Genomic DNA, 20,116 nt, shown 5'->3' with positions numbered 1-20,116 from the left:
ATTAAAAATTTTCATTGATAATACATTAAATGCTAACCGTATTTTAAGTATTTTTGGGGGGGGGGGGTTAATGCAGTATTTGGCTTGAATTTGGTAATTATTCTAGCTTCAAATTTTTTGTTTCAAGTTAATCCTTTAACGTGGCAATTGTTTACACATTGAGATCTTTTTTCTTTTGTTCAAGTTAGCCTTTGATATTTTATCTAAAAAAGGTTCAGGCTCCAATATGAGAACAATTACTAAGTTTAGAAGCTAACTTGGACAAAACAAAAGTCTAAGCTATGAGAACAGTTGGTTAGTTCAGGTCCTAATATAAGAACAATTACTAAGTTTAGAAGTTGACTTGAACTAACGAAAATTTCAATATTGAACCCTAAAGTGGGAATAAATGTCTAGTCCAAATCTCAATCTAAGAACAATTATCAAATTCAGAAATTAACTTTAAAAAAAATTCAAATCAAACTCTAGCACTATAATAATTGCCAAATTTAAACCCAAATATTACTTTATGGAATTTGGTATTTTCTTTTGTTTGCCTAATCCATTTCACAAAGAGGGCGGGTGAGGTTTACAAAGTAAAACATTTTACATTCTTTTTCTATTGAAAAGTGTTGTTTACGTTAAGATCAGAGTGTTAGTTTCTTGCAAAGTAAGATATTCTTTTATGCTTAATAAAGAAACAAGCATGATGAAAGAAAATTAGAGTTTGGCTCCTTCTTTTTTACTTTTGAAGCTTATTTCTCCGACATATTTCAATTATTTGTAGGGACCCGCATTGACAAATTTTGCCCAAGTTGTTGTATTTGTGCATAGCCCCAAATGTCAAGTACTTGTCAAACATTAAACACAATGGGACCATTTCCACCAATCAACATCATTTTCATTTAATTATACTTCTTGGTGGGTGGATGGTAGTATCTATAAAAATACTCAAGTCTCTGCATGTATGGATCCACATCTGTGTTTCATCTTCTTCCAATCATTCTCATTTTACTCCTCTTGCAATAGCCAAACACTTCTTTGCTTGATTTCTGTTTGAACCAGCAATGGCCGAAGCAATTGCTTTCGACCTCGCCCTCGAGCTGATTACTAAATTGAGCTTGAATGTTCAAACCTGACCCGACTCGACCCATTTTTAAGTTTATGATATTCTATATTATGTAATTTAGAACACATTAAAAAATAAATTTATACTAAATATATAATATTACTCTAATGTAAATATTAAAATAATGTTAATATTACTATATAAAACAATTCAATAAATAAAAAATGTATAAAACTATTAAATATTAAAACAATATAATATAAATATTTTAAAAAATTAAAAATAATATAGATGGGCCTAAAATGGGATTGGGTTAGTCTTTTGCAAATATGGACAGGTTTAGGTAAAATTTTAAATTCATATTTCAGGTTGCACCGAGCTTAGACAAGCATAAAGTATATTAATATCATGCTTAAGCTTGGCCCGAAGGCGACCCATTAGCACCTTTAGGTTCAATCATCAACCTGATTTTGGAAATCTTGCATGTAAAATACCTAAAACAAAAATCAATGTTTTTAGAATTAGACCGATGGTCGAATTGGTCAGGCCATCAGTTCGTTGATCCAACCAGTTCATTTAAATAAATAATTTAAAAATTAAAAAAATAGTTCAACTGGTTTTTTTTCCCCATTCAATTCATATTGATTTGTGATTCAACCAATTCGAAACTATTTTCCAGATCGATACCCCAACTAATTCTCAATCCAACCGATCCAATCAATCGATTTAATCTATTCAAACAATCATCAAAGAAAAAAAATCAATCAGGTAAACATGAATGCTATTTAAATTTTAAAATATTTTAATTAATATTATATCAATAAGTTTTATTTAAATTTTAAATTGATTTATAAAATTTAAAATATTTTAATTAATATTATATCAATAAAACGATTTAATTAGTCTAATTGTCAATTTAAACTTTAAATAACAATTTGAATATGATAACATTTTAAATAAATGTATACTCCTTACATTGATAACTTAGATATAATATATTAAAAATATGATAAAATAATAAAATTTAATATTTTTAAATACATTATATTCAAATTATCTATATAATGATATTTGCATTTTACAATTTCATCAATGTGTTTGATGGTTAAGTAGTGCCTCCCTAAGTTTTTTAAGTTTTCTCTTCTTCTTTTTTTATGCCCAACTTTTATATAGTTTCTCATAAATAATAAATGTGTTATAATTTTTTAAAATATATAGTATTTTTATGTTTTTATATACAATTATTTTTATTAAATATTCTCAAATTATGATTTAGATTTTAAAATATTTTAATTCATTCTTTAAAGTGTGAGTATTATATCAATAAAATTAATTTATTTTTGTATTTGTCAATTTAGGCTTTAAATTTCAATTCTTGCGAATTCATCACATTAATAATTTGATTCTAACATATTAAAAACATGACAAGATTATAAAATTTAATAGTACTATTTCTTTTTTCTTTTGACACGCTAGATTCAAGTTGCCTATATTTGAGCAAACATTTAATGCTTAAGCTAATGATTAAGTTAATAGAAAAGTGGGATAAATCTCAAAACTATACACTAATTTTAGCCTAATGTATAATTTTATACATGAATTTTGATTTTGTGTAATTTTATAATTGAAATTTTGATTTGATCCAATTTTCACAAATATTTAACACAATTATTGATATAATAATAGTTTATGTTTATATATTGTATAAACAAATAATTATATTTATCTACTACAAAAACAAATTGATGTATTTATTTATTTAAATGTGTATGATTAAATCAAAATAAAAGATTCATATATCTATATATATATATATATATATATATATATATATATATATATAAATAATTGCACCAAATCAAAGTTCATATATCAAATTGCACAATAAATCAAAGTTCATTATAATTTTGAGATTTATCCTTAGAAAAATCAAATTGGTATGATTATAACATCTTGAAAATTCAATTAGAATGTTTTGAAATTTAAAATCTAATTTAAGGCTCCGTTTGTTTCATTGAAAATGGCTTCGGAAAATAATTTTGGAAAATGACTTATTTTTCTCGTAAAAGCTAATCTTTTCTAGAGATTCTTTAAAAATATTTCATAAAGTTGTTTTCAATTAAACAAACATACATTTGAGATTTTTTCGTTGTTTAATTGAGTTTATTTTATATCTATAATTTTGTATTTTACATTGTTTTTAAATATATTAAAAATATTTTGTTAAATTTAGGTTCATTGCAATGATCATTTTTAGTTGCATGACTACCAATTGAGTATTTTTTATTTAAAATGTGACATTAACAAAATTGAAAAAAAATCATCAATGTCGTAGTTGGACATGATTTTCAAATCGGAAGGTAGAGGACTAAATTCTTAAAAATAAAAGTACAGAAACTAAATTGCAAATTTGTGAAGAGTATATAGACTTATGACATATTTTAACATTTATACTACAAAACATTTATTATTAATATATTTATAATTATAATAAATATTTAGTATTAAAATATTAATATTGATATTTTCAATAATATGCGAATAATATTATTTAAAATTATTATTTTTAAAACTTACTATTAAAATAAAATTTAAATATTAAATAATTTATTAAAAATAATAAATTATATTAATTATATTAATAATTTATTATATGACTAAATATAAATAATTAAATACATATGTTTAATAATATTAAAAATATAATATTTTATATTAAATATTTTAAATATTTTAAATATTTTTAAAAATAAAAATAAAATTTATTATCAATATAATAATATTAAACTTGATTTAAGTTAATTTTTATATAAAAGTAAAATTATCTATTGAGGAGCTCTTTTCTGGAAAATGACTTACGCTTTTCAAAAGGGTAAGTCATTTTACAAGGAAAAAGGCTTATTTTCCATTGACCTGTAAGTTATTTTCCGTTGACCAAGCTATTTTCTGTGAAACTAACACAGAAAAATGCAGAAAATATTTTCCGTAAAACCTTTTACCTGTAAACAAACATACCCTAAATTTTAGGTTATGATTTGCAAATGGATAGTGCAAGTAATCATTTTATATGTTTTTATTTTATTTATTATTCTATTTTAAAGGAAATTTATTTCATATATTACTGGTGAAGTTTAAAAACTAAACAAACAAAGTTAAGTGGGTGGCACATACCTTTTTAAAGTGAAGTAAAATAATTTATTTTTTGGTGAATTATAAGAGGAGAGTAAAGCCCTAACAACAACAATGCTACTAGCACAATTTAAACTCAAGTCACATTTGGGGCGATAAAACCCTGACCATCAAACTAACACACGGAATTTAAGTTAAATAATGTTTTTTAATGAAAGGTGTGATAGAATTTAAAACCTACTTGTGAAATTAAAAATTTTCATTAATAATACATTAAATGCTAATAGTATTTTAAGTATTTTTTGGGGGTTAATGCACTATTTGGCTTGAATTTAGTAATTATTCTAGCTTCAACTTTTTTGTTTCAAGTTAATCCTTCAACGTGGCAATTGTTTACACATTGAGATCTTTTTTTCTTTTGTTCAAGTTAGCCTTTGATATTTCATCTAAAAAAGGTTCAGGCTCCAATATGAGAACAATTACTAAGTTTAGAAGCTAACTTGGACAAAACAAAAGTCTAAGCCATGGGAACAGTTGGTTAGTTCAGGTCCTAATATAAAAACAATTGATAAGTTCAGAAGTTAATTTGAATAAAACGAAAAGTTCAATATTGAGCCTTAAAGTGAGAATAAATGTTTAGTCCAAATCTCAATCTGAAAACAATTATCAAATTCAGAAATTAACTTTAAAAAAAATTCAAATCAAACTCTAGTACAATAACAATTGCCAAATTTAAACCCAAATATTACTTTATCGAATTTGGTATTTTCTTTTGTTTGCCTAATCCATTTCACAATGAGGGCGGGTGAGGTTTACAAAGTAAAACATTTTACGTTCTTTTTCTATTGAAAAGTGTTGTTTACGTTAAGAGAGTGTTAGTTTCTGCAAAGTAAGATATTCTTTTATGCTTAATAAAGAAACAAGCAAGATGAAAGAAAATTAGAGTTTGGCTCCTTCTTTTTACTTTTGTAGCTTATTAATTGGTTTTACCGTGTGTGCACTGTGCAGCTTTTGAAGCTCATTTCTCCAACATATTTCAATTATTTGTAGGGACCCGCATTGACAAATTTTGCCCAAGTTTTTGTATTTGTGCATAACCCCAACTGTCAAGTATTTGTCAAACATTAAACACAATGGGACCATTTCCACCAATCAACATCATTTTCATTTAATTATACTTCTTGGTGGGTGGATGGTAGTATCTATAAAAATACTCAAGTCTCTGCATGTATGGATCCACATCTGTGTTTCATCTTGTTCCAATCATTCTCATTTTACTCCTCTTGCAATAACCAAACACTTCTTTGCTTGATTTCTGTTTGAACCAGCAATGGCCGAAGCAATTGCTTTCGACCTCGCCGTAGGGCTTATTACTAAATTGAGCTCCTTTACTCTCTCTCAAATTGGACTGTGGTGGAATCTCAAAGATGACCTCGACGACCTCAAAAGCACCGTCTCTACAGTCAAAGCTTTGCTTCTTGACGCAGAAGAGCGATCCGTGACCAGCCGACCCGTCAAGGAATGGTTTAAAAGCCTGAAAGATGTACTTTACGATGCTGACGACTTGCTCAATGATTTCTCTACCGAAGCTTTGCGGAAAGATAACAAGCTGACGAAAGAGGTACGCCTTTTCTTCTCGTGCTCAAACCAGTTTGATTACGGTCTCAAAATGGGTCGGAAAATTAAGACCATTAAGGCCAGGTTGATTTCAATTGGAAATGATGCCAAGGTGTTCAACTTGGTAGAGCGTCCCATGGAAACCTCTTTCATGACAAAAAAGAGGCAGCAAGAGCACTCTTTTGTGCCTAAAGATAAAATAATAGGGAGGGACAATGATAAAGCAGCTCTTCTAAAGCTCGTGTTAGAGTTTGAAAGTGATGAGACTGTTTACATCATTCCAATTGTGGGGTTAGGAGGGTTAGGGAAGACTGCTTTGGCTCAGTTTGTCTATAATGATGAAATGGTCAAAAATCATTTTGAGTTGATGATGTGGGTGTGTGTTTCAGATGTTTTTGATGTTAAAATAATTGTAGAAAACATGATCAAATCTGCAACAGGCAAAGCACCCGATCAAAATCTCGAAATGGACCAATTGCAAAAACAACTTCGGGAAAAAATTGGTGGGAGAAAGTATTTGCTTGTTTTGGATGACATTTGGAATGATGAGTGGGAAAAATGGGTTAGATTAAAAGAGTTATTAGTAGGTGGGGCTAAAGGAAGTAGGATAATAGTAACTACTCGCTCTTCTAAGGTAGCCAAGATCACTAGTAAATGTCAGCCTTATGTTCTGAACGGCTTGTCTGATAATGATGCTTGGTCTTTGTTCAAAGAGATAGCATTTGAACAAGGATCGGCAGACTCAACAGATTCAGGCTTCGTGGAAATAGGAAAGCTGATTCTGGAAAGGTGTTGTGGGGTTCCCTTAGTCATAAGGACGATAGCTGGTACGTTATCTTTCAAAGAAACTAAAAGTGAGTGGCTTTCTTTTAAAGATAACGAACTTGCTAGAATATCTCAGAACGAAGGTGAGATATTACCTACACTTAAGTTGAGTTATGATCATCTCCCGTCTCATTTGAAGCATTGTTTTGCTTATTGTCGACTATATCCAAAAGATCATGAAATTGATGTACGAACACTTGTTCAATTTTGGATTGCACAAGGTTTTGTAAAGCAATTGAATCCAAGTCAATCTCTTGAGGAGATCGGATTTGGATATTTTAAAGATTTAGTTGAAAGAAGTTTCTTTCAAGAGGTAGTAGAATATGGATTTTGGTTTATGGGATGTAAAATGCATGATTTAATGCATGATCTAGCTGAATCAGTAGCAGGGATGGAGAGTAGTATTATAGATTCAAATAACATTGCGAGTGATGTTGGTGAAAACTGTCGCCACATATCAATTAAACCTTCATTAATTCCTTTGTTTAAGGGAAAGAAGTTGCGAACCTTGTTACATTTTCACGACAAAATGGATCAAAAATTGAGTGATGAAAGTTGGGATTTGATAATTGCAAATTGTAGATGCTTGCGTGTATTGAAATTGGATGATATAGGTATTCAAAAGATTTCACCCTCCATTTACAAGTTGAAACATTTGAGGTACCTTGATCTTTCTTATAATAGCGATCTTAAGATTCTCCCAAAGAGTATTTGCAAGATTCAGAATTTGCTATCGCTGAAACTTGACGAGTGTCCTAAGCTTAAAGAATTGCCAAAGAAGATTGAAAAATTGGTGAATCTTACCCATCTTGCGTGTTATTTTTGTGATAGATTAACTCATATGCCACGTGGAATAGGGAAGCTGACTTCACTTGAGACGTTAAGCATGTTTGTAGTGGATAAAGATGGGTCCCATGGCGGTGCAGATCTAAGTGAATTGAGACTGCTTAACAACTTAAGGGGACGCCTAACAATACGAAATTTGGGATCCGTAAAAAATGCAAAAGAGAAGTTTAAGGCTGCTAATTTGAAAGAGAAGCAACATTTGAGATCTTTGGATTTAGAATGGGGCGGTCGTAACCATGATGATGAGAAGTCACTTGAAGACCTCCAGCCCCATCCTAATCTCAAGGAGCTATGGATTCGAGGATGGAGGGCTGATGCCAAGTTTCCGAGTTGGCTTCATTTGCTCACAAGTCTCGTCAAAATTAAAATAAATTATGGTAATTTCAAACGTCTCCCATCCTTTGCTCAATTTCCTTGTCTTCAACATTTGGTAATTCGTCATTTAACTGAGCTGGAGTACATGGATAATAATAGCCCAAAAGGAAGTCAAGGAGAACCACAATCATTCTTCCCATCGCTTAAGCATCTTAACCTCGAGGATTGCCCAAATATGAAGAGTTGGTGGAGGACGACAAAACCAATCGATGATGATTCCAACGAGGACGACACAACAGTTATGGGAACATCAACCATGGCATTTCCTTGTCTTTCCTCTTTAACAATTTAAAATTGCCCTTTGACTTTAATGCCACTGTATCCATCACTCGGTGAATGTCTAATGTTGTGGAATACCAGTTCAAGGCCGTTGAAGCAAACTATCAAGATGAACATCAATGCTAAGGCCCCATCAACTTCAACCTCTTCTCTTCCACTCTCCAAATTGAAATCTTTCCATGTACACAACATTGAGGGGTTGGACACTCACACGCTAGATGAGTGCCTGCAACATCTCACCAGCCTCAAAAGATTAACAATAAGAGATTGCAAGGAGGTTGATTTAGAGGGCATGCAATGGGAACCCCTTAAGAATCTCTCTCATTTGGAGATTGATAATATTCCAAAGCTGGTGTCTCTCCCCATTTGGCTTCAACATCTAACAAATCTGCAACGGCTTTATCTCGTTAATTTGCCCAATTTAACATCTCTTCCGGACGAGATGCGTTGCCTAACCAGTTTGGAGTATTTACAAATACAAAGAATTCCTCAGTTGGAGGAAAGATGTCGGAAGGACATTGGCGCTGATTGGCAAAAGATTGCTCACATCCCCAATATTCGGTTGTAACAGGTTGGTGTGACTTTGTTATTTATTTATTTTGATGACCTTATCTTTTTTTTGAAGAAAAATAAGAGTGGTATATTGAATCTCCAAGTGAGGCGTCTGATGCCATTTTTCATTGAAGTTGGATACTGTTAATTTCCTTGTTAAAATCCCTTTATTTTAATCCTACTTTTTGCTTATCATCTTTCATAATATTTTTGCTGATTTGTGCAGTAAGGCATTGGAGAAAGGCATTAGTGAACTTCAATCATTTTATATGCATAAAAAGAGGTGCTAATTTATCTATTTGCTTTTTACTTTTAAATCATAATTATAACTTCACAATTGCTTCTAATAATTTAATTCTAAAAAATCATTGATGTGGAGAGAGAGGCCCATGAAGCCTTCAAAATAGTTGTACTATATGCTCTGCTTTCTTCATTTAAGCACTTACTATCATATCTTTATATATATTTATGTTTTCTCTTAATATACGCCAACTGATTACTATCTTAGATAGTACCTGTGCTATTGACAGGCTTTTGGAGGTATTCAAATTCATAATATTCATTGATGCAGGGCACTCTTTTAGCTATTTGGAATTCCAGCGAAATTTGTTATTGAAGGTCCAAACAGGAAAAAAAAGGAAGATGCTTCAAAATATTTGGTGGTGAGGTTGAAGTTGATAAAACGTTTCATTATTTATATATCAACAGCATTATACTAAACACACATATGTGCAAATATAATGCTGATAATGGTGAGCACTTTAGTTTTGAGGTGTAAATAAATAATGGATTTGTAACATATTTCATGTTGGCATTTACAATTTTCAGGTTCTTTGTTGCTTTTGGAAGAGTCGTTGTTCAAGCATGACAATTGCCAGACATATTGCATTTGAAAATTTATTATTCCACTTTAAATGGAGCTTATTCAGAGCTTGATTCATAGTAGGAAAACCATCTGAGTATCGAATCTGAATTTTCACTTGCATAGCTAAAATGAGTTGGGAGAGAATTTACTTCATTGTACAAAAGTGAGATTGCATCACGTGTTTGAGGGGTTAAGCTTAAATCATTTCTTTGTACTATGAAGTTCATAGCGGATTCATCTTTGGGCAAAACCCCGCAGATGTAGGACGAGTTCCGAACTGCGTAAACATCTTAATTGTGTTCTTTATTTTCCTTATTGCAAAATATGTACCAACTCAAGAAAAAACACATTTTTAATGTTCCAAACAGTATTCAAATGCAGGGATGCACAATTGATTATGAGACCATAATTGTTTTCAACGGCATTCCAAGGCTATGTTCAATTATAATGCTTGGATTAGGATCCTTCCAAAAGATGTCGATTTCCTGCCTGTATATACATATGACTTGTGTGTTGATGCTTATGTTGGCACGCATTAAATTACAAGTTGAATAACACCTTGTAATTTGTTCTTCTCATTTAAACAAAACATAAGGCTTTTCCTTTGGAATCTCGATGCGACGAGGTACTGCAATCCTCAAAAGGAAGGAAGGACATGGGCAATGGCAGGGGCGTTTCTTGGTAAGCTAAGGAAATCAAAGTCTCCTAGGAGGATACTAGCCCATCAATTCCCTCTATATAGCAACAATGAACCTGCAAACTATAAATATCAATATACAGTATGATAAAATTGATCTCGTATAGACCCAGCAGTGTCCAAATGTAGAAGAAACACTTACTCTTACTAAAAACGTAACTCCATATTTTGTGCACAAATGGTGGCCAAACACAAATCCGTTGTATATGCTTTTTGATTCCAAGTTTAAGAAAGGGCCAAACGTTGGGCATCCTCATCCTCATCTGTAATAGTAACAAATTCACATTCCTATTAGTGTTTACGCCTCAAAACTCAATTCCAACTTGATCAAATTTACTTTCAAAACATAACTTGATTCAAGATAAAAATAAACTTGGACTTCTTTACCTAGCAAAAGATGAACATGATTTTCAAAAATCCAAGGTTTTCGAAACCGGACCAATAGAAAAACTGATCAGGCCACCAATTCATCGGTTCAACAGGTGCAATTAAATAAATCATTAAAAAATTCATAAAAAATAAAAACCTGATTCAACTGCCAGGTTCAACCAGTTTTTCGCCCGATACAATCATCCATACCGGTTCCTAGGCCAATCAATTCAATGCCCTTCTCCGAAACAGGATCCTGGTCCGGTTCAAATAACCTTGACTAAACCTAAAAAACTATTTAAGTTCGGATTTCAGTTGGTATTCTCAATATTAGCTCAAAAAAGAAAAACCCTTAATGTAGGCTTACAAACCACTCTAAGTCAGACATTAAGGTATTTAAATTCGGCTTACTCAATAGCCCAAGCTTGGCTAACCAATAATTAAACCGAATTCCGCTAACATTAGCAAAACCAAAACACGAAAATCTCAACTGTAAATATGTTAGAGATAAATTTCAACCAAAAAGTGAAAAAACATGAAGGAAGCAATAGAATTAGAAAAATAACTGGATTCATATAATCATATGATTATTTATAGATGCCATTGGTCACAACCTCAAATATACAATGGACCGATTTCGTACAAACAACAAGATTGATCCAATGATTATCATCACGATGCACCAATTCTACACATCCACATTTAGTAAGGCTGCTTTTTCAATTTTGGTATGTAAAACACTAATGACTAATTAAGCAACTCAGATAAAGAAAAGGATGTTGTTAATGTGCATATATAACCAGATTAGATAGACCAGAATTCTGATGCCGACACTTTTTATTTCTATAACTAAAACCATGGGATAGGAAAAATAGCTCAACCCTGAAGATTTGTTCTGCAGAATTTTGTCAGGAAAAATAATCTTACCTATCGAGTTGATTTAAAATCAGAAGATGGCACTTCGGTCATTCTAGAAGGTGGAGTTTCTGGCCTTGGTGTACGACCTCAGCCATTCCAAAGTCTGAATGAAGCATATCTACTCCGCTCCCTTCAACACCTGCCATTCTAGGAGTTAAGGATTACACATTCACCTGTTGTACCTCTGAATGTATAAATAAGTTTGTGTGCTTTTTTCCTGCCTTTGAGGGGTTAAGCAGATAGATTAGCTAAAATTTATAGAAGGATACAATCTGTCATCCACATATCCATAATGCTAACATCGGCATCTAATAGAAGCCAATAATCCGCATCATTCTGAAAACAAGGGCAAAAAAAGTTAATAGACAAAATTATCAATTTTGGTGCAAGATGAAGTCGGGAGAAGGTGTTTGAATCTTGGACCTTCCCCTCCTAAAGATGGGTAACCAAGGCTTCTAATGAATTATTCCAGATTACCTAAATTCATAAATAATCTTTGACATGAACCACTGTCCAAGTATATGATGTTTGTAAAGCTTGGCTAGTGTAATAGCTGGTCAAGAAAAATGGCACTCACGTCAATAACCGACAGAACAATTCTCATCATTCCCCCAACAGACTATTGTGAAGCATTTATATCAGAGCAGATCTGATGAGTTTGCTGTGCCTGTGGTTCAATCTCCTTTCAGATGCTCACTGCATTGACCAACTCAACTTGGTTTTCATTAGAGCCAGAACTTGAAGCAAGTGGGACACTCAAGAGGTTGTTCAACACCATTCATCTCTTCAAATTTCTCCTCAAATTGGCTGAGGAAGCAACAATGGAAAAGAAAGACATTAAAACAACCTATCTTCTTATCATCAATTAAACTTATTCCAAAGAACACCTGACTAGGTGAACAAAAATCGGACCCATTGTGCTTCTAAGGAATATCCCGTATCTCCTTTGTCAGTAATCAAAATCCTGTAATATATAGGAGCAATGTGACAATGCGTTTAAATCATGAAAGTGGAAAATGGTAGTAACTCATTAAAATTCTCTATGCCATCTTACTTCATCAGGATCGGGTACTTCGAGAGTTGTTCCATGTGGAGCTTTAATTGCTATCAGGCTTTCATTCTGCCAAAACCAAGGTGTCTTGAAGATTAGTATCAAATGCAGAATATCATTGCAGAAGTGTTAATTCAGAAGCATGAAATAAACGAACCTGAAAACAAGGTATACCCTTGATGTCCTCTTCAGTCACAAAAAGCAACCTGAAACAGTGTGAAGATATGTAAACGTATAATTTTTTTGCAAACAATTAGCAGTTAAACTTCCATTAATTGGATCACAGTGCAAGGCAGACAAGAAAATCGTACTTCTGATTGTTGTCATTCTCACTCAAATCCCTCAACCTTTCCTGCATTTCTCTGCAATATTTTAGAAGCATCAGCATTCCTAAACAGGTTCAAGATAGTAACAGTTGCTACTTTAACATGAAAATAAGCCATGCACAACCTTATTTGATCATCTAATCTCCTCTCTTCCATGGAAAGGTTCTCAATTTCCTCCTGCATTAAAGAATAGAAATTAAGCTCATAGGTATGAGAAATAAGCAGCACAAATCAATCAATCGGGAGTGATTGAAAATTCTCTTGAAAGTCATTACCAAAAATAAAGAAACAGAAAACATCCTAATGAACCGTATCAAGAAAATTTGTTGGCTGGATGTCAATGAAATGAAAATTGACATTACTTTCACGTACCTGTATTACAGAGACATCGCCATCTGTTTCTCCTGGCTTTGAAGCACCAACACCCCTAGTAAATTTGATTAATCCTCAAATAAGTCTCACATTTTTCAAAGGTTAACCAGAATGACAAACCAAATTAAGACATCAAATTCTTGAAAAATGATTAACATCATCAGTACTTACTTCCACTGTATTCTGTTTTTGAACTTCTTTTCGATAAGACCAATGCCCTCCAAGACATTTGTTATATCATATATCCTCCTCGTCTGCACCTGTTACAACATTTACAGGGAAAAATAAAAGACAAAAGAACCCTTTAAGTAACATGAAAAAAATACTCAACAAACACCCAATGATACATAAACTCACTAGTATGTGATTACCTCCAATGTTTCTGCAGCCTTATTTAGGTCAAGGATACCATCTTCAGCATGCTTCATCAGATTGACAAACTTTTTCGTCAACAGACCTAAAAATGGTGACTGCGTTATTGTCGTTCTCACCATCCATAGCAGGTTAAGGAGCTAAAATAGACTATGTTAAAAGAAAAAAGAATGGGCAGTAAAGATTACCTAAAGGACTATCTAAACGGCAGCTGCCAGTAGGTGTAAGAGGAGATGGACAACCTGCCAATTATCATATATAATGTCAGTGATTCCTCTTCTACAAAATCCATCTATCTTAATTCGAGCAATGAGGTATTGATGATAGAGCCGTGGAGTGAATCATAAGTTTCCTTCTATGGACTAAGCCAGTAGGAAATAGTATCGCACCAGCATTTGACACAGGTGTGTGAGGCATTGATTTATTGGCTTTTGATGTCTTTGATCTATTATTTATCCTTGCTCCTTTAGCATATACAGGTGTCTGGAAAGGACCGTTGGATATGCTGGTAATCCCCAGACTGCTTGTCCATTCATTCAATTTCAACTTAGTACAGCAAACGAGCACTTTAATCTACCAAAACTCCACAATATCATCAAATACATCATCATAAACGGAAACACCTCACATATTAAAAATACATCACAATTTCACTGCAGTAACAAATAATGCTACTCATAATTTATCCCCTAAGAAACTTAGCCACCATGAAAAGCTCTATTTGTGAACAGATCAAAAGATCACACACACAAAAAAAAAGAAAAAAAAGAAAAGCAAAAGACATTAAGCGTTAAGTGAGAGTACAATTCTCATCAAAATTGAAATAATATACTACTAATTACATGATAGCCACCGATTTCAACGGAGAATTTTTGAACTCACTGGAGATCTCACAACAATTGCTTTAACTTCTTGATCGGCGACGATTCCACGACTATTACTAGATGAAAATCTGTGATAATCATCGAGATGAACAAACGGCGGCTTCGTCGAATCGAAGGCCAGGTGACGACGTATCGGTGGAACAACCGGAGGAACCGTCGAAGCTGGTACTGCTGAAGCCGTAGGAGGAGGTTGATACGGCAGTGTGAGACCATCCCGGACATGGAGGTTTATGATATCGAGGGGAAAGGAGGTCGGTATACTTGCAATAGGGAAATAGGAAGAGAGAGAGAGAGTGAGGGTTTTAGTTCAGACATTAGAGAGAGAGTAGAAAAGGAGGGAATCTTCTGTATATAATTATAAGTTAATGTGCTAATTTCATTTGTTTTGACCTTTTTGAACCCTTACTTTTTTCAATTTTTCAAATTTCCAATTTCATCCTAAAATAAAATTCAAATATATATATATAAGGGTTAAAGTACCGATACTATAGGGACTGCATACAAATTAGTCCTACTACCATTAAATGGTTAATTTATTACCTGTACTATTAAAATTGATCAAATAAAGTCAAATTATAACAAAGTTAACATTTATTTTATAAAAACATATTGAAATTTGTTAATTCTATTAATGTTAAATCTCTTACAATTTAACCTTATTTGGTTCTTTTTAGTAGTACTAGGATAAAATTAGTCCATTTAATACTAGAGGACTAATTTTAAACTTTTCAAATATTTTAACCCTTATATAAGCAAAAATATTATTTTAAAATATTAATCAATAGACTTGTCTATAATTTGGTTAGGGTACAATTTTTTAAATTTTTTCTTCACGCTGGCCATATTTCATTGTTCTTTTAATATTAAAAGTTAACAATTTAGTAATATTTATATATTTTTATAATCGTATTAAATAAGTAATTTAGTGAGTTTGAATATTGTAGTGGTGAGATTAAAGTTAATTGTAGAATATATATTTAAATTCAAATGCATATGTAGCAATGAAATAAAATTAGAAAATTACTATTAAGAACACTAAGTTAAAATGTATGTATATGTAAAATAAATAATTAAGAATATATTTAAAATATAATATTTTAAATAATAATTAAAAATATCAAAACTATGATTATAATACAAAATTAAAATTATATTTTATATTAAATTATAAAATATACATAAGAATTATATGTTTTAATTTTTTTATTAAATTAGTAGTTAAAATCACTAAAAATTTATTTCATTATTATTTACTTTCAAACTTTTATGTTTGAATTTGTTTATTGTTGCACTATTTTAATTATGTACCACAATTTTAAATAATATTATTTTTGCATTAATTACATAAAATAAAAATATATTATTCAGTGAATAAAAATAAATATATAAAATCACGTATAATAATATTCAATGAATAATATCAAACCCTAGTACTTGAAAGTAGTTATAGAGACCAATCATGGCAAAAGCCAAAATTCCAAGCATCTAATTGTTATTTTTCTCTTTATTTTCCTTATCAAAACACAACTAATTTTCAATAATGTAACAAGGTGAAAGCCTAATTCCAAGCATTCAAACAAACTATAACTATAAGAGAAGAAACGTAGCCAAAATTGTAATTAAAATTTTCAAAAATTTTAAACAGCTTAATGAGAATTTCAATAAAAGGGTCTAATTAAAATTTATAAAACTATTAAAGGGTTTAAATAAAATTTGAAAGAAATTGAGGAGTCTAATTAAATTTTTTTAAAAAAATTGAAGGCTTAATGAAAATTTTCCAAATTTGGGAGCTTGGGGCAGGAGGAGCTTTCACTCTTGTTACGTTTTGTCCCGAGTAAATTTTTTAAGAGAGATCTATTAATTCATTTAATAAATAAATGAACAATTCAAGAAAAAAAATAACAAACACTTGTACGCCCTAAAGAACAAGCTCCATCAATATAATAAAAGCTTCAGCTTCAGCATCAATAGAACATTATGGCACGTTGACAATCGACTCTGTCACAACTCAAGCACAACATATCAGAAGCGATTGCAAGCACTTAATACAATAAGAAAATCAACCCCAAATGGTCCAAAGCGGCGAGCATAAATTGGCAAAAGAACCAAGCATTCACCTAATTAGAGAAGACAATGACTAAACCAACCCTAAAATTATTTGCAAAAGCAAAACTAAATGCATAATAAAGACTAAAAAGCATACTATAAGAGTAGACAAAACTTCTAAAAGTGATACTTATTAAACAATAAAAAATAAATAAATAACATATAAAACTTAAGATAACACGAGTCATGAAATCATTTATTATTTTGAAACTCTCAAAACAGAAACATATTAAGAAGTCAACGAAGAGCTACCTACTTTCTAAAAGAAACTATCGGTGGTCGATGGTATTTCAAACGATGATAGGCACCATCATCTATCCATCACAACATGTGAAGACAACAAAAATACCCACAAATAGATCTGTAAACCGAAAAAGAGAGAAGATGCATGGAATAAATAAGAAGAAGAAAGAAAAAGAGGGTTTATGGGTAGAAAAAATAAGCGGGCTGTAGCCAACCCGTTCTGCCCCTGAGTAATTTTTGAAACTATAAAAATCATACCGAATTATAATTATATGTTTGTGTATTTAAATCAAATTAAATTGCAATAAAAAAACAATTTATCTAAGGTTAGATTAAAAAAACAGTACTAACAATTGGACCTGAAATTTGAACTCTAAAAAGTAAAATAATTAAATTCCTATAAATATAAGTATAGAGACTAAATTTTAAATTTATAGTGAGTACAAAGACATATGGCATAATTTAACTTAAAAAGGTAACCTACTTTAGTAGTCACCCAACTAAGTTTTTTTTTTTTTGTCATTCAATTATGAAATGTTGCAAAATAGTTGCCTAACGATTCAATTTTATCATTTTTATCATCAGTTGGCTAATTAAAAAATAGAAAACACCAAAAATCTAAGATAATTGGGTGAAAAAAAAGGAAAAAAATAATAGTTTATTGAATATTTTGTAACTTTTCATAATTAGTGTACAAGCCCAAATTTACCCGAGGCCCAATACCCAATTGAAACCCAAACCTAAACCCCTACCCATTACAACCAAACCAGGCCCAAAATAAAAATAAACCCTAGCCCAACAACCTAAAAAAAAATTTCAGCCAAAAGGAAACCCTAAAGTGCCGCCGCACCCTATGTCTGCCACCTCACCTGCCACGGCCACCAACTCTGCCCACCTGCCGCTTCTGTCATCGTCCCATCATCCCACTTCCCTGCAAAGGAGAAAATCACGCAAAGAGCAGTAGCAAACAGAGAAAAAGAAAAAAAAGACTAAAATAGCATGTAAAATTGGCTATAAAAGCCAAGTATAATAATATTTGAGAAATAAAAAACAGAAAAAGATTTCAAAGGATTTTTTTTAGATTCGCATTTTTATTTTCTGTCCATTTTTTATTTTTATTTTTTTAATTTTCATACTAAATAATAAGTATAAAAAAGGAAGAGAAAAAGAAACTCACCTGCGCCGGCCGATCTACTCGCCGTCGACGGCCTCACCGGAAAAGGAGAAGAAACAAAATGTTTCTTCGTTGCTCCGCCGGGTTTGGCCGGGTTTTCGGGGGTTTTGGCCTCGGATCCTTGCTCTACGTGTAAAGGGCTTCGAAATGGGTTATTTTTGTTTTTCCGGCCACCATGGACGGTGGCGCCGTTGTCGGCGACCGGAGCGGCGGCTGATAACCGGACTCCTGGCCGGATTTTTGGAAGGGGGAGAGGATTTGAGGGAGTTTTCTAAGGTTTTTTTTTTAGGAAGAAAGAAAATGAAATTTTTTGAAAAAAATTTGGTTTAAATAGGGAAGCAAAACGGCGCCGTTTTGCTCAACCTTTTAAAGTGCCAAAACGGCGTCATTTTGTGCCATCCGACCCGACCCGACCCGCTCCAGGCCAGGATCCACTTGTTTTTTTAGCGGAAGGGCTAATTGCGCTTTCTGCCCTTCCGCTTTTCAATGATTTTGCAATCAAGTTCTTTTTAGTTCTTAATTTAGCCCTGAAATTTCTTTCAGATTTCAATTCGATCCACCTGGAAGCTATGCGTTTTGGAGGGACGAGATTATTGCCCATTTGGTCCCTCCTTGTTATTCGCGCATTCAACGTAGTCCTTCCCCTTTAATTTATTTGTGATTTAACCCTGAATTTTATCTTTTAAATTCAATTTAGCCCACTGTTTGTTTTTTGGTTATTTTATTATTAAAACTAATAAATTATTATTATTAATATTATTATTAGTGTTATTAATATTATTATTAATATTATTGTTATTATCATCATATTTATGTTTATACTTACTATGTAAATTTTAAATATATGTATCTTATTATATTATTATTATATAATTGCTTCTATATATATATACACATATATACATATTTAATATTTACATACATATATACGTTTATATTTTTATATATTTTATCATTTATATATATGTATGTATTTATATGCGCATTTTAAATTTTTATATATATACATACTTATATTTTTTTTATACTTGTAGAATAATGAAAGAAAACTTCTCAAGTATATTGGATACTAACGTATTGTTATATACAAGCAGGGAAAGGAAGTAACAGAAAGTAACAGAAAAATAACTACTAACTGACTAACAAGAAATTAATTTAAAACTATATGACTAATAGCCCACCTCAAGCTGGAGAATGAATGGGAAACAGTCCTAGCTTGGACAAAATAAGCTGGAAGGGAACAGCAGCCAGAGCTTTGGTGAAGATGTCAGCAAGCTGGTCTTTGGAAGAACAAGGAAGCAATTTGACAACACCAGTCAACATTTTTTCACGAACAAGGTGACAGTCGATCTCAATATGTTTAGTACGTTCATGAAACGTAGGGTTTGCAGCAATTTGGAGAGCAGGATTGTTGTCGCAAAACAAAGCAGTAGGCCCAGAAATAGTCATATGCAAATCAGACAGAAGAAATCGAAGCCACTGAATTTCACAAATAATAGATGCAAGAGCCCTATATTCTACTTCTGAGGAAGAGCGAGACACGGTGCTTTGCTTCTTGGCTTTCCAACTAACAAAGGAATCTCCATAAAATAGGTAGTAACCAGTCACAGAGCGACGTGTGAGAGGACAACCAGCCCAATCAGAGTCACTAAATGCCTTCAGTGTAGGCGAGGAAGAAGCAGAAAAGAAAAGACCAAAGTCAATGCATCCTTTCAGGTAGCGAAGAATGTGATGGGCAGCTTGAAGGTGAGTGACTGTAGGTCGGTCCAAGAATTGACTTAACTGTTGAACAGCAAAAGCAAGGTCAGGTCTAGTAGAAACCAAATACAATAGGCGTCTAATAAGTTTTCTGAAAATAGTGTTATCAGGAAGCAATTCGTCAGAAGCATCGCGAGGGATTTTGGTAACCATAGGAGTTGTAACAGGCCTACAATCTGAGAAACCAAAATCAGCCAGTAGATCGAGAGCATATTTTTGCTGACAAAGATGAATACCAGCAGAACTACGAGCAACTTCAAGGCCAAGAAAATACTTGAGATCCCCTAAGTCTTTGATGCTAAAGGTAGAA

General features: G+C 32.1%; 1 protein-coding gene and 1 pseudogene across 3 annotated transcripts; one reads left to right on the top strand and one right to left on the bottom strand.

Annotated features, from left to right (window-relative positions):
* Window positions 1-5,397: 5,397 nt before the first annotated feature.
* Window positions 5,398-9,901, top strand: LOC105761695 (putative disease resistance protein RGA3). Of its 3 annotated transcripts, none has more exons than XM_052623836.1 (4): window positions 5,398-7,842; window positions 7,940-8,690; window positions 8,898-8,954; window positions 9,243-9,901. In XM_052623836.1, exons 1-2 carry the CDS (start codon window positions 5,508-5,510, stop codon window positions 8,017-8,019), a joined length of 2,415 nt encoding a protein of 804 aa, XP_052479796.1. In that variant the 5' UTR covers window positions 5,398-5,507; the 3' UTR covers window positions 8,020-8,690; window positions 8,898-8,954; window positions 9,243-9,901. The 3 variants fall into 3 exon arrangements, with proteins under 3 accessions (XP_052479796.1, XP_012435042.2, XP_012435041.2); XM_012579588.2 differs by having other exon boundaries at window positions 5,400-8,690; window positions 9,243-9,333; window positions 9,500-9,901; XM_012579587.2 differs by having other exon boundaries at window positions 5,400-8,690.
* Window positions 9,864-18,649, bottom strand: LOC105801398 (transcription factor E2FA-like; annotated as a pseudogene).
* Window positions 18,650-20,116: the final 1,467 nt, after the last annotated feature.

The sequence above is a fragment of the Gossypium raimondii genome, chromosome 11 (genome assembly GCF_025698545.1).
Source record: "Gossypium raimondii isolate GPD5lz chromosome 11, ASM2569854v1, whole genome shotgun sequence".
Taxonomy (NCBI): Eukaryota; Viridiplantae; Streptophyta; class Magnoliopsida; order Malvales; family Malvaceae; genus Gossypium; species Gossypium raimondii.
The sequence above is the reverse complement of the archived record's forward strand: the minus strand, read 5'-3'. Positions and strand labels throughout refer to the sequence as shown.

What these genes read in the sequence shown, in the direction of transcription:
- LOC105761695 (XM_012579588.2), top strand. Translation starts at nt 5,508, where the DNA reads ATGGCCGAAGCAATTGCTTTCGACCTCGCCGTAGGGCTTATTACTAAA.